This window comes from Callithrix jacchus, chromosome 8, assembly GCF_049354715.1.
Source record: "Callithrix jacchus isolate 240 chromosome 8, calJac240_pri, whole genome shotgun sequence".
Lineage (NCBI taxonomy): Eukaryota > Metazoa > Chordata > Mammalia > Primates > Cebidae > Callithrix > Callithrix jacchus.
The window spans coordinates 63,839,221-63,857,140 of record NC_133509.1 but is presented as its reverse complement, the minus strand read 5'-3'; the positions used below and the strand labels follow the sequence as shown (position 1 = coordinate 63,857,140).

The 17,920-nt window shown below is 36.1% G+C and overlaps 1 protein-coding gene and 1 long non-coding RNA gene across 6 annotated transcripts in view; one reads left to right on the top strand and one right to left on the bottom strand.

Moving 5' to 3' along the window:
- Positions 1-17,920, bottom strand: part of LOC118144907 (uncharacterized) — a 246,738-nt gene that overhangs the window by 11,127 nt on the left and 217,691 nt on the right. Inside the window, exon 4 of the long non-coding RNA XR_004729801.3 lies at positions 5,641-5,775. This is a non-coding gene — a long non-coding RNA (uncharacterized LOC118144907). The remainder of the gene's footprint in view (positions 1-5,640; positions 5,776-17,920) is intronic.
- PRKD1 (protein kinase D1) overlaps positions 1-17,920 on the top strand; it is a 386,482-nt gene that overhangs the window by 348,911 nt on the left and 19,651 nt on the right. For all 5 annotated transcript variants that reach the window (XM_035260258.3, XM_035260257.3, XM_009005881.5 and 2 more), the window contains 3 exons: positions 13,070-13,231; positions 13,786-13,884; positions 15,106-15,373. In XM_035260258.3, the coding sequence (XP_035116149.1) occupies positions 13,070-13,231; positions 13,786-13,884; positions 15,106-15,373 (529 nt within the window). The remainder of the gene's footprint in view (positions 1-13,069; positions 13,232-13,785; positions 13,885-15,105; positions 15,374-17,920) is intronic.

Below are 17,920 nucleotides of genomic sequence, written 5' to 3'. Positions count from 1 at the left end.
GTGCAAAATGTGCGTACTTTCTCATTTAGTGTACATTGAGACGTTGGTTTATATTTCCGTTTTATCAAATATATTTCTTCAAACATTTCTTTCCTTGCATTTTGTTACATGAAGAATTTTAATGAAATTGTTTCCATAGGCATGACATGTTTTAGAACTCTAAGGAAGTCTTACTGTCTTTTGGATGTTCCAAAAATAAAGTATATAGATTATGTACGTATGTCTAAAATAGAGGAAAAAATAAAACAACTATTATAAGAAAAGGAAAAATAATTTAGAAAATTTTTCAAATATTTCTCTGTTAGAAGTTAAGTCATAGTGAAAAGTTAGTGTCAAAAGTCCAGGTTTCAAGTAAAATTTTCCATTTTTTAGTAAATCTCTTTCAACTTTACTTTTCTTAACTATGCTTTAGAAATCATGCTGACTTGTTCTGTTTCCTTCATAAGAGTGTCTTGGAGACTAAATTAAATACTGTAGAAAGCATTTTAAAAATCATTATTTCCCAACATATTTTTCAAAGAATAGTCTTTTGAGCTCCTTCATAGAAGAGGTGATAATACATTTTCTCGTCAAGAAAATGTGGAAAAACATTGTCTATGTACTGTACCCAGGTCATTCATGTCTTAGAAGTAAAAGCAGCCTTTTACTTATTAACAATTCTGAGAAATCCCATAATTGAAAACCTGTTTAATTTTAAGAATATGTCAGTTAAACTCATTTTGCCACAGAACCTTATACAGATGTAAGATATTTGACTTTTTGCCCATAATATTGTGTCATCTAACCTTGTCCAGTAGACCCTACATGCTCACTTCAGTTCCCATTATCTGGTATATAATACATCCAAAGAATTATGTGTCTGTACACATTAGTTAGCATCATCATGGAATATTATGCTTTTTGGTGTGCTGACATCTAAATATAGAAGCTGTACTGTAGTAATAGGATTTGTTTAAAAATTACACTTAAAATCTAATGTTACTGTTTCCAGCCAGGTAGATTAATGGGAAATAAAGTTTTCCAGATATGTGTCTGCATTTCCAGAGATTTGATGCCAAATAGAAGAAAAATCCAGATATTTGCTCCATTTTTCAGTTTGTAATAATTCACACTTTTTTTTTGAGATATAAGCATTAATGCCCAGATGAAGGGCTTAGGGCATCTAGATTTTGTTGGTTTTGTTTTATTTAAAGAGATTTTGTTTTGTTTTGTTTAAAGATATTTTTAAAAGTCTTTATTTTTTGTTTATTTAAAGAGATATTTTTAAAAGACTTTATTTTTTAGAGCGATTTTAGTGTCACAGCAAAATTAAGAGGAAGATACAGTGATTTCCCATATATACCTTGCCCCCACGCATGTGTAGCCTTCCCCGCCGATGAATATCTCCCACCACAGTGGTACATCTGTTCCAGTGGATGAACCTACCTTAACACATCATAATTACCTAAAGCCCGTAGTTTACATCATGGTTTACTCTTGATGTTGAACATTCCATGGGTTTGGACAAATGTATGATTATATATATATATATATATATATATATATATATATCCACCATTATAGTGTCATACAGAGTATTTTCATTGCCTAAAAAATCCTCTGTGCTTCACATATTCAACCATTATCTAGCCCAACCCCTGATCTTTTTATTGTCAGCATAGTTTTCTCTTGTTGTATTTTCCAGAATGTCACATAGCTGGAATCATATAGTATGTAGCCTTTTCAGGTTGCTTTCTTTCACTTAGTAATATACATTTAAGTTTTCCCCATGCTTTTCTCATGGCTGGAAAGCTCAGTTTTTGGGGGGACTAATATTCCTTTGCCTGGACATAACACAGTTTGTTCATTCACCTACTGAAATTCATCTTGGTTGCTTCCAAGTTTTGGCAATTATAAATTAAGCTGCTATAAGTATCTCTGCAGGTATCTATGTGAACATAAATTTTAAACTTATTTGGGAAAATACCCAGAAGTATGATAGTATATTATGTATATGTTTGATTTTGTAGGAAACTACTAAATTGTCTCCCAAAGTTGCTGTGCCATTTTATATTCCCACCAGCAATGAAATAAAGTTCTTTGTTATTCTGCATCCTTGTCAGCATTTCGCCTTGTCAGAATTCCAGATTTTGGCAATTCTAATAGGTGTGTAATGGTATCTTACTGGTATTTTAATTTGCATTTTCCTGACATGTGATATTGAGCAACTTTTCATATACTTATTTTCCATCTGCCTGTCTTCTTTGGTGAGGGGTCTGTTAAGGTTTTTGGCCCATTTTTTAATCTGGCTGTTTGTTTTCTTGTTGTGTTTTTGTAGTTCTTTGTATATTTTAGATAATATTTCCAAATCACATTTGTCTTTTGCAGATATTTTCTCCCAGTCTATGGCTTTTTTTTTCTCATTTTCTTGTTAGGTTTTGTTTTTAAAATTTTCCATTCATCTTTTCTGAAGGATGCCTGGTGATAGGTAGAAAATGTCAAATATTTTTATACTATTTCTATGTGGAAAAGTCAAAAAAGGCTAGAAAAAAATGAAAGATGATGAGAGAGTATTTATAAGTGTTGCTTTCTGCAAACTCCTCTCACCCCTCTACATTTAGCTACTTGTCCTTTTATAGGGAAAAGAGAGGACTCATTATATTTATCATGTGTCTGCAGCAATCTGGATCTAAATCTAGATTGAATCATTTCTAGAATGTATGAAATGAAGAATGACTGTGAGATATGTGGATAGGTTCATGAATATACATGGATGTTGGCCAGGCATGGTGGCTTATGCCTGTAATTTCATCACTTTGGGAGGCTGAGATGGGTGGGTCACTTGAGGCCAGAAGATCAAGACCAACCTGGACAACATGGTGAAACCCCGTCTCTATTAAAACTACAAAATAATTAGCTAGGTTTGGTGGTGCCCACCTGTAATCCTAGCTACTTGGGAGGCTGAGGTGGGAGAAATGCTTGAGCCTGGGAGGCAGAGGTTACAGTGAATGGAGATTGTGCCACTGCACTTCAGCCTGGCTGACAAACCGAGACTCTGTCTCAAAAAATAAAAATATGTATATATATTTTATACATATTTATGCAATAAATACACACACACACACACACACAAATAGATATTAGTACTAAAGTGATTTTTTTTGCTATACAAACATTGCATTGGTCCTCCCCTCTACCCAACCCTTGGGGCCAGTTTTACTTAATAGAATGTACAGGACTTAAAACTAATTTAGGATGAAAGAATTGTAATCATACATTGTGCATGATAAGCTAGCCACCTCAAAGTTGATCCCTTTTCTTGATACGAGGGCACAATATATCTGTTGTCATTAGCAGTTAATAGAGATACTTCAACTTACTTTTTCTTCTAGAAGATTCTGAACTATATTAAACCAAGATAAATCTCTGCACGTTAGAGGCACAACAAAAGTATAATTATACTCTAGTTCCAATGGATGGTATGAGAAAACAGTTCTTAATAGGAAGGATCTGAGAATTTCTGAACTCTCAGAATCCAGTGAGTTAAATTTGATTATGACCTGACTGATATAACAGTCAATAAGTGATACCTGTTCACAAGAAGGTAGGTTGTTCTGTTTGGTCTTGTTGAAGTCATGCTGTGTGCATTTATTGCTCTGATGGGACATAGGTACATATTAACATTATTTTGTTCTAAGTTAGTATCAGTGTGAATTTCTAAAATATTGTAGGTGAAATTTCTCAAAGCATGCTACTCCCCAAAAGATAATTACTGAAGAATGAGCCTGTTTTAATTGGAAACTTTTTGCCAATCGAAGATGAAATGGGGACGTGTTCATAGGCAATAACCAAATGATCTCTGTTCTCACTTAAGATCAGGAGAACTTTCATGTGATACAACGCACAGCTTTTCCCTTATTGCCCTCTAGTTAAAGCACCACTGTCATCACTGAGGTCTGAAAACACAGCGAGGCACCTCATGATGGGAAATAATTATGTTATTATAGTAAAACATCTTCATAAGTAAGTTATAGAGTATCCTGAAAATACCCAAGGGTTGGCAACAAGACAAAAGGGTGAAAGTAAACATCCTTGAGAAAAATGTGTAATTTGGGCTTCATTTTTTTTTAATCCTCTGAGAAAAAAGAAGCCGACCTTTCCCATTCAATTTCGTTCATCTTTCCCTTATATATCAGCATAAGAATGTTAATATAAAATATTAATGAACTATAATGGGAATTAAGTAAGTTGCACAAGATTTTAATACCTGAAAGTTTTTTTTCATTCACTCAATGAGAATAAAGCATGAGTATTCTTTTTGTTTTGTTTTATTGTCATCTTTTTGTTCTTTGTATTATTTGAAATGATTACAATTTCCAATAAATTATGAAGCCTTATATGTCTTCATAAATAGATACCGTCTTCCATCTGAAGATACATCAAAAGAAAGAAAGCAAGGTGTGAAAAAGTAGATGGATCCAGACTGGCAAAATGGCTGCATCCAGATTGACAGATACATGGATGTCTTTATAGTGTTCGCTTTGCTTCTGAGTATATTTGAATATGTTCATTTATAAATAAATAATATAACTAATAAATATATTTTATTACAGTTGCTTGTGAACTCTTTCCCTCAGTTCCAAAGGACAAAGACTTCATATTTCTGCTCTAGAATTGAGAAGGGTGTTAGGCAGACCAAATAGTGGAGGCTTTGTATGGTGTGGTTAGTGGAATGCCCCCCAGCACACCCGCTCCCTGCCAAAAAGATGTCTGCACTCTAATATCTGGCACCAATAAATATGTTACCTTAGGTGGCAAAAGGAACTCTACAGGTATAATTAAGGTTTCAGACCTTAAAATAGGAAGAGTCGTTTAGGTTATTCAGGTGTGCTCAATCTAGTCACATGAGCCCCTAAAAGCAGAGCACCTTCTCCAGCTGGAGGCCAAAGAGATGCAGCGGAAGTAGTCACAAAGATTTGAAGTGTGACAAGGACTCAACACACAGCAGCTGGTTAGATGTGGGGAGCAACATCATGAGGAATTCAGGCAGCTTCAGGGAGCTTAGAGAGACACTTAGCTCACAGCCAGCAAGGAAACAGGACCTCACCCCTGCAGCCCAAATAACTGGATTCTGTCAACAACCTGAATGAGCTTGGAAGCGTTTCTCCCTCAGAGCCTCCAGTAAGAGAGCAGTTTGCCAACAACTTGATTTCTGTCTGTGAAACCCAGACCAGAGAAAACAGCTGAGCTCACCAGACTTCTGACCTACAGAACTGTGGGATAATAAATTTGTTGCTTAAAAAAACACACAAACAGTAAGGGGAAAGATGGGGATTGACTAACTAAAAGGTTTAGGTCTGAGGCAGTTCATACTTAATCTGATAGAGCCTCCGTTGGGTGAAAGTTTGAAGGAGGTTTTCTTCTCTGTAGCCGACTGTAACTTTCAGTTATCAAACTAAAGAAGGACATTTGACCCAAATCATTTTTAAATGCCATAAAATTTACCCAGTAGTATTAACTAACCCTTACTATGTGCCAGGCATAATTCAAGTATTTTGTTACGTTAAATAATAAGACCTGATTGTGTTTTGAGTTGACACATTATTATCATCCCATTTTACGAAAGAATTGGAAGCACCTCAGAGAGTTTAAATAACTCACCGGAAGGCAGGAGATGGGAAGAAGCAGAGCTGAAATTCAAAATCAAGCCGTCTGGTCTGTCTTCAGATAACTTGCTCCTGAAATTAAGCTCCAGGTTTCCAGGCTTTCCTTGTAGTCATACATGTTCTGGATTAACTAAAAAAATAAGAGGAGTCGAAAGACTTTTCTAAGTAAGAGGAAAAAAGAGGTATGGTGATCATTATCATTTGAATAGCCCATTTTCAATTCTTTATTCTCATCCTTAGGACCAGGATGGAATCATAGTAAGGTTTTCACAATGTAAAGGAGGGTTGGCATGGAGGGAAGGGATTATCCTGACTGCTGCTACTTTGCTTACCTCTTGCTGGTAACTGTTTCCTAGTGGCTTTTGAGAATGATCTGAATCTAGAGTTTCTCCTGATTAAGAGCTAGGTATAAAATAAATACCAGTCTCCTGGATAGGAAAATCATGTTTCTTCTTATCAAAGATGTTGAAATCTTTACAAAAATGCTGATCAAAACTGGTAGATTTTGAGGGGTTGTACCTGGAAAGTAGAAGAGACTCTCTTTGTCATATCCTTGAGCCTAGGGAAATCATTGTAACTCATCAGCAGTGGCATATCTGAGAGTCGCATCCATATTACTAGTATTTATCATAAAAGTCATTACTGGCCAGGTGCAGTGGCTCATGCCTGTAATCTCAGCACTTTGGGAGGCTGAGGCCAGCAGATCACTTGAGGTCAGGAGTTGGTGAACAGCCTGGTCAACATGGTGAAACCCCGTCTCCACCAAAAAGCCAGGCACATGGTGAGCACCTATGATTGCAGCTACTCAGGAGGCTGAGGCAGGAGAATAGCTTGAACCCAGGATGAGGAGGCTGCAGTGAGCTGAGATTGTACCGGTGCACTCTAGCCTGTGCAACAGAGTAAGAATCTGTCTCAAAAAAAAAAGTCATTACTAATGATCATATTTGTCATGAGAATCCTGAAATTTCCTACTAACAAATTTAAGAGAACTCAATTAAAAAGTCATGTACTATATTTTTTTCCTGAGAGGCTATTACTGTGTATAATATTTGATGCAAAATGTACTGTCACTAAATATGTCAAACATGTAATAGCATATCTAAAAGCCATGGATATCTTAAAGAATAGTATTACGTAATGAAAGGTAAGGAGAAATAGTGACTCTTCATCTTTCAATCAAATTTAACAAACTTGTGTTGAATATTTAGTATGTACCAGGCACTAGGCTCATATTGACTGAGAATACCAAATGATAAATTATAGCCCTTATAGAGTTTGTAGTCTTGTAAGTAAAACAAATAGGTCCACCAATAACTAAATATGATAGGATAAGTGTTACGAAGGGGATTTACACCAAAGACTCTGAGAGTAGAGAGACATCCAAGACAGACTGGGAGAGTCAATGAAAGCTACCTGACAGCTAAATATTCACAGTAAGCAAATGTTTGTGTTCAGACTGAAGGGTAGTATGTATGAAAGCACAGAAAGGAGAGTGTGGCTTGTTATAAAAATGGCTTTAGGGTGGCAATAAAAAGTGGCTATTTGGGTGAAGAAAAAGCTGGAGAAATACTTAAGCAGAATGAGAAAAGGGAACTGATTTTGAAGGGTTTCATGTGCCTTACTAAGGGTAGGCACCTTATCCAGAAGTTAGTGGTGTTTCACTTGTCAGCTTGAAGCAAGATGGTAGCATCAGAATCACCTTTGGGAAGACCACAGTGGCAGCCTTTTGAAGAATGTATTGGAGAACAAGACCTAAGGCAAGATCATTTGGGATGCTGTGGCATATCCCTAGGAAAGAGATGAGGGCTCAAACCAAGGCAGTAATGGTGAGAAGGAAGGTGAGAGATGAAGGAGCTGGACTCTATTAGTTTTAGAGACTGGTGGGTTGTTGGAAATGAAAGATAAGTTAGCATTTAGGATGAGCTCAAGGTTTCTAACCTAGGTGATTCACCATTCACCAAGTGAAGAAACAGAAGAATAAGTTTGGGTGGAAAGACACTGATTTCATTGTTGGACCTCTTTCATTTAAATGAATATACCCAAAAGACAACTGAATATAAGATTGTAGAATTTAGGAGAGCTTACCTTATCAATTTGGGTATTATCTTTAACAAGTACCTTTATAATTGTCTGTTCTCTGCCAAATGACTTTTTAGTGTCTATTAGGTAAGTATAGTCTATTTCCCTTTAAGAAGGCATTAGAGGATTGTGGTTTCTAAGACCATGACATGAAGCATAAATTGTAAGAGACTGTAATTAGAAAGTGGATAAGAAGGTGTGCTCTTCTCTTGACCCTGGCAAACTGGCAGGAATGGAAGTTAACAAGGCCACTGCTATAGTACTGTACCTCATGCTCCCACCTGTAGTATTGTATAATGGAATATTCTTCCTTCTGGTTTGTATGCCATTTAGAATTTAGATCCTAGGCTCATCACTTTTATATTTAGTTTATCTATCTCATTATGAACTAAATCAGTTTGTTCTCTGACAGAAAATTAGGCCAAGCACAGTGGCTCATACCTGTATTCCCAGCACTTTGGGAGGCCAAGGTGGGCAGATCACGTGATCAGGAGTTTGAGACCATCCTGGCCAACATGACGAAACCCTATCTCTACTAAAAATACAAAAATTAGCCAGGCATGGTGGCTGGAGCCTGTAATTTCAGCTACTGGAGAGGCTGAGGCAGGAGGATCACTTGAACCCAGGAGGCAGAGGTTGCAGTGAGCCACGCCCACACCATTGAACTCCAGCCTGGGTGACAGAGCAAGACTCCGTCTCAAGGAAAGAAAAGAAAAAATTAGTCAGGGATCCCCATATTAAAGCTGAATTGCTACTAAAGACCTGTTTAATAGATAGGTTGAATGAATCTAATTCTTCTCTTTCCTATCTCTCATATGTTTGAGTAGAATAATCCTAAAGGTAGAAGGTGGAAACTGCATATATGTAATGAATTATAAACTCTAGATTTACAATAAAGCAACAATGTTAGATTTAAAGAATATTAGTACTTAGATATCAATATTAAAGAATATCCTTTAATACAAATCAAAAAATGTAAATGAGAATGTATGTATAAACAAAAAATTGGAATTAGTTTTTTATTTTCTTGAGATATTACATTTATAAAAGCATTTGCTTCTAGTGACTAATTTTTATTGATTATATACACTTTCTAGGCACCTTGGGTCAAGAGAGTTTTTGTCTTGATCTACAAATGATATTTCCTCCCAGGCTTTGAAACAACTTATATTCACCCCGTGGATATGTCATCAATCTGTTATGTGTGAATGGACACTATTTTTTCCTGTACTTGGCCAAATGTTTCATTTCCTGAAAATTAAATTACTTAAATGCAACAAACAGATGGCCAGAGAGTCCTGTAGTAGCTTGTTCTGCCATGAAATTTATCTGCATTTCTGTGGAAAGCCTGAGAAGTTGGACAAAACTCTTTTTGAACACTATGCCATAGTTGATGTTTCAGTCTTCTTGCCATTTTAAAATAATTAATAATTATGTTACTTTTGAGATTAGGAGGAAATAGTTAAAGGCTATTTCATATTTATATGAAAAATTAAAACTTTATGAAAAGTCACATGGACCACTGTGATTGAATTTATCTTAAAGTCATACTTAAGGTATTAAAAATAATAGAATAATTACACATGAAAATAGAGAAATAATAGCTAGAACTTTTTTCTTATTTCTAGTCTTCAAATATATTCTCTAGGCTAATGACATATTCTTATCTGTACAGTATAAGAAGTTTAACTAAATAAGACATGATCTATATATTCTGTTTTATTTTCTTTTGTTATTATCAGATATAAAAACAAGTTTAGTCATTTTTTTCAATGCAAAAAAAAATACAGATCATAAGTAAGTATCTATGATGGCCTTGTCTCAACCATATATAAATAAATGTTAAAATATACTTATTTTATATCAACTGTTCAGATAAAGCAAAATCACTTTGCTACTGGGAAGATTTTTTTTTTCGCTGTCATTCAATATGTACTTTGGGAAAACTGTAAAGTATAAATTTGCTCATAAAAGAGCAAGGGCCAAGTGAAATGAAGGTACAAGTTTAAACGTTTCTAAGACTTCTTTTTATCACTTGTATATACTTGGCCTTGAGTCTGATGTTTTCATTGAATATGTATTTTTTAAAATCTATATATCTAACCACATTCAAAGACCTTTATTGGGAAATAGTAAAATGTTCCCTTATCCTTTTCATCAAGATGCTATTAGAGGACATTTATAGATCCCTTCAGAGCTGACAGTGAACAAGGCACAAAATAGTTGACAATGAACACTCTTAATTATCTGTCCCTTATTTTTGACCTAGAAGATTCTGCGAATACTGCAATTCTGGAAGTAAACATGTATTAAAGTTCTACCCTCTGGACAGGGGCACCTCACGTCATGTTGTGAAGTAAGAAAAAGGAATAAATTAAGTGAAGGACTTTAGTCATCTAAGAACTCATGTACTAGCTGGGCACAGTGGCTCACGCCTATATCCCAGCACTTTGGGAGGCCAAGGCGGGTGGATCACCTGGGATCGGGAGTTTGAGACCAACCTGGCCAACATGGAGAAACACCATCTCTACTAAAAATACAAAATTAGCTGGGCATAGTAGCACATGCCTGAAATCCCAGCTACTCGGGAGGCTGAAGCAGGAAAATTGCTTGAACTTTTTAGGCGGAGGTTGCAGTGAGCTGAGACAGTGCCATTGCACTCCAGCCTGGGCAACAAGAGTGAAACTTCATCTCAAAAAAAAAAAAAAAAAGTAAAACTCATGTACTTAGAGGTATACAGATAGAAGCACATGATTCACATCACTCAGATAATTTAGCTAGGAAGGCTCCCCAGTCACTGTGACTCTCCCCTCTTTTCCGACTTTCAGAGCCTCAGAGCAGCAGAAGCAGCAGACCGTGCAGCTCCAGCACCACTCCTGGTCTCCCTGACCTCCCTGGGCCCCCAAGGTCACTCTCCCTTAACCTTTTTCTGTTCTTCATACTAGTTTTTCCTTTGCCTACACACAGGATACTTACCCTTGCTGTCTACTTCTGTTGGTCAGCTCCTTTCCTATTCGTTGCCTCTGCTTCTCACCCATACTGCAAGGCTTAACCATTTAAGGAAGTCAGACTCCCCAGAACACTTAAAGTTATATTAAATAGAAAAATAAAAGAATCAATGAAGAAGATACTCAAAGAGGAAAGTGTACTTCCCACATCTTGTAGTGGACTTGTCCTAGGAGAATCATAACTCTAGGAAAACTCTCTCATGTAATCCTTAAAGCTCATGCTATGATTATTGATGAAGAGTACAGCTGAGACCTTTGGCAATTCAGAGGCCAGTGGTCTGTGCAGTCATCCTGGCTTCTCTAACAGGGGAAGGCGTATAAGGAAAAGGAAATGAGACAGCCCGTGTCACAAGTTCAGTTATGAACAGTGCTATCACATATTCTGTGGTGCCCACCAAACAAGTGTGTATAGTCATAGGAGTCTCCTCCTTAGAATCTGGCCCTCCCATGGTGGTCAAAGCCATCTGGCTATCTGGTCTTATTTGCAAGTAGTCAGGAAAAATGAAGTAAGAGAGCTGATAATATAAGCTTTGTGAACCCCACCCTTTCTCCATGTGCTTCAGCTCTGACCAGGAGAGAGCAACTTGGGAGGTGAGGCCTATCCGAGGTAGTCAGATTTGACCAGTTAACAGTACAACGGTTTGAAGAACAATGACTAGCCCTTTGGCAGTAAAAGGCTATTGCGTAGATTTGCAGGCATCTGCTCAGATCACATTCATAATAAACTTGCAATTCCATGACCCAATTATGCTGTATGATCTGACCCCAAGGCATCAGAATCAAAGAGACCCATCAGATGTCTGAGACAGAGATCAAAATGGGCAAAGTAGGAAAAGGATCCTCTAAGAAACAAGTTATCATCATCGGAGCTCCTGCTAGCCATAGCCTGGCTCTATACCGTTGATGCCAGGCTTTCCTTGCAAATGGGTAGCGAGAGGACAACTACAATAATGTAGACTCACCCACAAGGCCTTCTGCTGCTCACCACCCAGCATCCATCTGTGAGGTTTCTGAACAGTGAGCCATTTCAGGTTTTAAATTTCATTTTACATACAATTTTATGCTCACTGAGATTTTTTTTCTAAAATAAAGAAGCATTTAATTTTTTTCTCTCTTCAGCTGTTAGCACATTTAAGTTAGTTCCTGCTTTTTTTGTTTAGGTAGGTTTTGTTCATGATGATTTTTTCTTTTCTTGCTCATTGGAATATAAGTGGAATATAATTATTTTTGTGATGTTCAGATTTGTTGTTGTGTAGAGAAAAAAGATAAAGGTCAAATGATCAAAGGCATTTGTTGATGACCCAGAAGAACAATTCAGATTTAAGCATTATCACAAGAGACCATCTAATGCTAAGCATAATATTCCTTGACACATGTGGCAATTAATTTGTCAAGAGCAACGCTGCTTACCACGACTAGTCATTACTTGATTGTGGAAATATGGTAGTCCCTTGGTATCTGTGTGGGGTTTGTTCTAGAACCCCCACCCCAGATATCAAAATCCATGCATACCTACATCCCACATTTCATTCTGCAGAATCCACCTGGAGGAAAAGTTGGTCTTCCACATCCTCAGGTTTTTGTATCCCATGAACACTGTATTTTCAATCCTCATTTGGTTGTGGATGCAGAACCCACAGATACCAAAGGCCAACTCTACTTATTGAAAAATATCCACATGTAAGTGGACCCAGGCAGTTCAAATTTGTGTTTCTCAAGGATTAACTATATTTATTGAGTGCTTGGAAATCAAGCAGTTAGGATGGTATACTGGACAAAGCAAAGGCTCTCTCTGTATATATTTTTTTGCCGTTTTTATGGTCTTCACTTAGTATAAGAGCTTCAGTCAAAAACTACTGCAGCCTCCAGTAGCGGAGCATTTATAGAAGGTTTTGACTAAGGTACTTCATCAGTGCACAGCCCAATGTGCTACTTGTATAAATTTCATCTTTACTACATTAGATTTCTACCAGTTGTATAGAAATAGCCTAGTGTGCTTAGTTAGGACAATATGTTTAATATTGGGGATGATCCTAAGAAATTATAGATTTCTCAATATGGTATTCTAATTAAAACCTAATTAGCAATTCACTGTGCTAGAACTTGGATTTTTCACATAGAAATAATTTCGCTATGCATGGAAAGTAAAGATGTATTTTCTGGAGATGTAAGAATTTCAAAAATATAAGGCAGCACATGTGGAATGTAGAGGTGTTAAAAATCTTAAGTGTGGGTTTCTCTATAGCTTTAAGTTTGAACAGTTTTGTATAATCAGCAAGCTTGCCAAACAGTATCAAAAAACTCATTTTCTTCAAGTGCTTTATTTATCTTTAATAGAACCTTCATCACCCTGGTGTTGTAAATTTGGAGTGTATGTTTGAGACGCCTGAAAGAGTGTTTGTTGTTATGGAAAAACTCCATGGAGACATGCTGGAGATGATCTTGTCAAGTGAAAAGGGCAGGTTGCCAGAGCATATAACGAAGTTTTTAATTACTCAGGTAAGAAATCAATTAGAGACAGAAAAAAATATAATATTTAATATCAAATGTTATCACTGTTTACAGCTTTCTAGGCCTTGTTGTTTAGTCCCTACTTCCAGTCTAAACTACACTAGAAAAGGTTATAGTGGCTTTATTGTGTTATGTGATTTATATCTATATTAATCAGAGTCCATTTGTATCTATATTAATCAGTGTACCAAATTAGTAACATGTTTGCAGGTCCATGTATTCAAACTTTTCACGAAAGTTTAAAATGTATATTGGCTTAGTCTTGGATCTTTGAGAATATTTAAGAATGGGTATCCCTGTTAGATTTCATAGGTCCTTTATCTATATCTGTCTTGGCTACTGTATGAATACCATCATATGTAATTTTTTCATTGAAATTTCTTTAGAAACCTATGTTAATCCAGCTCATTTCAGTGGTCTTGAATATAAAGAAGTTTGAATGTTCATTTTCAGTTTTTTTTCTTGGCCTCTTAAGTGGTAGAAGACATTTTGAAATTCATACACTGGAATAAAATTATTTTGGCTATTTTTCTTCTTCATAGATACTCGTGGCTTTGCGGCACCTTCATTTTAAAAATATTGTTCACTGTGACCTCAAACCAGAAAATGTGTTGCTAGCATCAGCTGATCCTTTTCCTCAGGCAAGTATAAAAGCTTCTCAGCAAAAACCAGTTGACAGCATTGCTAGCTTCCATGTAGCATCTTGTCACGTTCTATTTTTCCCTTAAAACCTTTACTTGTTTCAAGTGTTTTGTATTCATTTTCATCCATTTGTTACCTCCTTGTATCTTTGGAACTTAGTTGGGCTTTTTGGTGAAGCCTACCTTAATTATACGCAAATGTACTTTCTCATTCTGCCTTTTGGCTTTTCCAGAAGTAGCCTGAGAGTGACAACACTTGAGTCCCAGAGATGTTACCAGCTCACTAATGGGCAAGATATTAAACCTCATTGTTGTTTTCAAGGACAAGGGCAAAACTTTTTTTCTTTCCTCAACTTAGAGAGTGGGAAACCAAATATCTCCACAGGGAATCCTAGATCTAAAATGGCCTGACTGAGGTGGCTGTCCTGCCTTGCTTCCCTAACACCTTCTGGTCCTGCCTACATATGTGCCAGTGCAGAGCTAATTTTGAGGATTATTGTGGATGACATGACACATCTCTGTACTTATCCTTCACCCTCTACTCATAATGAGCCCTTGAGTGGTCATCACTTTCCTGATTTGCATGTTTTCCTGCCTTGTAAACAGCACTATCCACTTCTGAGTACACTTACCTTCATATTTGTATCTCGGTTTTTGGAGAAGGGAGACTGTTAATTGTTTTCATTCTTTTATTTTTATTTTTTGAGACAGGGTCTCACTCTGTCACCCCAGGCTGGAGTGCAGTGGCGCAGTCTCAGCTCACTGTAACCTGTCTCCCAGGCTCAATCAATCCTCCCACCGCAGCCTCCTGAATAGCTGGGACTACAGGTGCACACCACCATGCCAGGCTATTTTTTAATTTTTTTGTAGAGATGGGGATCTCATTATGTTGCCTCGGCTGGTCTTGAACTCCTGTCCTCAAGCAATCCTCCTACCTCAGCCTCCCAAAGTCCTGGGATTACAGGCATGAACCACTGCACCCTGCCAAAGGAGACTGTTAAGGTGATATTTTTATGAATGAAAACATACTTTTGTATCACTGCATAAGCCACCGTCTTCAAATACCTAAAATGGAAACTACCTATTACTTTAAGAAATCCATATCATTTACTGTAAAGGGAAAGTATTTTAAGTATTATGGTTGTATCTGGTGAATCTGAACCAAGACATACAAACACAAAATTGTGAACTGAGTATTTCTGCGAACCCTTTTATCAACAGGTGAAACTTTGTGATTTTGGTTTTGCCCGGATCATTGGAGAGAAGTCTTTCCGGAGGTCAGTGGTGGGTACCCCAGCTTACCTGGCACCTGAGGTCTTAAGGAACAAAGGCTACAATCGGTCTCTAGATATGTGGTCTGTTGGAGTCATCATCTATGTAAGCCTAAGTGGCACATTCCCATTTAATGAAGATGAAGACATACATGACCAAATTCAGAATGCAGCTTTCATGTATCCACCAAATCCCTGGAAGGAAATCTCTCATGAAGGTAATACCTTCCATTCAAAAATGATAATGATCTAATCCTTATGTGTTTATGTTATTAATTTAAATGAATTTAATTGTAAGTTATTACTTGATAAATGCTCATTGTACAGTGTCTGCCAGAGTGGAGACACAAAGACACAAATTAATTGGGGTAGGACACATATACATAACAGAAATTAGGGATATATATATATATATATCCATATATTCATATATATATATATATTTCTTTATATATAGAAGTAAGTGAACAACCAGATAGAATGTATTTTGGTACATTTCCTTAGAACTTATAAATATTTATAACTTAATATAATGGTAATGATGAATTATTGTAAAGGCTTACTTACATGTGCCTAGTTCTTTGTTAAAAACTTTTAAATTATTATCAAGACAGGAATGTTATGACATTGATAATTGATATTTGAATGATCATATTACATGTATTAGTTTACTAAGTTCTTTGTCTACTGATGTTGTTTTTAGCATTAAAATATGTATATATTTTACATGGCCATTCCCCTGGAATTTTTAGGTTATTTCTCTGTGTTCAATATTATAACATCCTGATGTATTATTCCTATATTTATCTCTGATAGTTTCTTTAGAATAAATTACCTTGGTAATGTTGCATTGTTTAGAGCCATATTCTTACTAAGTATTTCATTCCTCTTAAATAAAACACAATTGTTTTAAAAGAAGTTACAGGGGCTTACAGGGCAGAGAAAGTGACTTATTCAGTACTTTGGAAAGGAGTTCCTCAGTTAACATTCATTGGAGTGTATTTAATTCTCATAAAAAATTTCATAAGATAGATGTTACTATTATGGCTATATTTCAAGTGAAAAAACTGAGCAAAAGCAATGACACCACTGCTCAAACTACAAAGCTAGTATATAGCAGGGGCACAATTCATACCCAGGTTGTCTGAACATACATCCTTTCACCACTAGCCCTACTTCTTTTCTAGTTTACAGGCAATATCTAGTTCTAGGTTCATTCTGTTTGTTTGAATATTCACCATGTGGAAAGGCTAGTACATTTGTAAACCTCACTTATGTGATGCCTGTTACTGCATATGTCGGTATAGAAATGGGAAAAGAGTATATGAACTGCCTAGGATAAATTAAGTTCTTAGACTGCTAATGGTATTAAATGCCAAGAGCTATCCATTATCAGAGTTTTAAGTTACCATTAGCAATAACCTTTAACATCCTCTAATTAGTTGCAAATCATAGGTAGATGGATATATCTTAAAGGAACCTGTGGCCCACAAAAGAACTATCATGTGTGCCAAAGGAATAATTAAATATTTGTCATAATTCAACAAAGATGAAAAGTAAAGTGTAATTATGTTTCTTTTCCAGGAGACAGAGTAGAGCGAATTATCAAATAACCTTGTGACCAGTACCCTTGATAGGAAACATTACATCTAAGTAGAGCTAACCATTATGCTTGATACTGCTAATCCAGAAATCCAGTAAAATAACTTGATCCTGTTATCAGAATGCAAATCTGCAGTATCACTGAAGCCAATCAGACACTTTCCTGTTGTACAGAAATTGGATGTTGGGAAATAATCTTTATGTTTTTAAACTTTTTTTTCTTGGAGTAGTGGAACAAATGATGTCCCTTTCTCTGCTTTTGTGAAAATTTGACTTACTAAGCAGCTATATAGCCTATTAAGACAAAACATATTCAGGCCAGAAATAAATGTTTATAAATTATGAACTTTTAATTATCACTAATAATAGACTCTGGAGGACTAGATATCAAAGGCTTAGGAAACAGTTTTTGGGAAATCACAATATACGTACTTGGTAGGTAATACAAAAGTAGAGGACAGAATATCAGACGTGCTTCAAAGAACTTGAATGTTAGTTGGGGAGATGAGTTATGTGACATTGGATAATATGATAATTTATTTCCTTGAATTGTTACTAGGTGGAAAATCAGGGCCTCTAAGTTCAGAGGAAAGAGAATCACCATGTACTTAACTAGTTAGAACTCTACTTTCAGAGGAGACAGAATTTAGGCCAGTCACTGAAGAAAGAAAAGAAAGAGACATAGCATTTTAGCAACAGGGAATTATGTAGGATAATTCAAAAGGCATTTATATTTGACTAGGATTTTACTTGGCTGTAGAAAGGTCTAAGCACTAAAAATTTCCTACCATTCAAATAAAGTGATATGGAGATCAACTCAGATGGGAGATAGAACCCTCACTTTTCCAAATGACTCAGTACCTCCTTATGGCTCACTCTTTCCTTGGAGGCACAGGCATTATACTGTTATGTGAACTAAAGCTCTGAATGGCAAAAAGAAAAAAAAGTTATTTAGCTGCTGATGTATGAACAGAACTCATGCTTGAATATAGAGAAAAGTTAGTTAAATTGCATCATAATATCAGTTAAGGTGTCATAAAAGTAGTTGCTGGCTCAGGTTCTATTCCATTATCTTATTGAAAACAAATAATTCCATCATTAGAAGTTATAATGGAGTTGAGACCAAATAATTTTAATTTTAAGCTTGTAGGACCTGATAAACC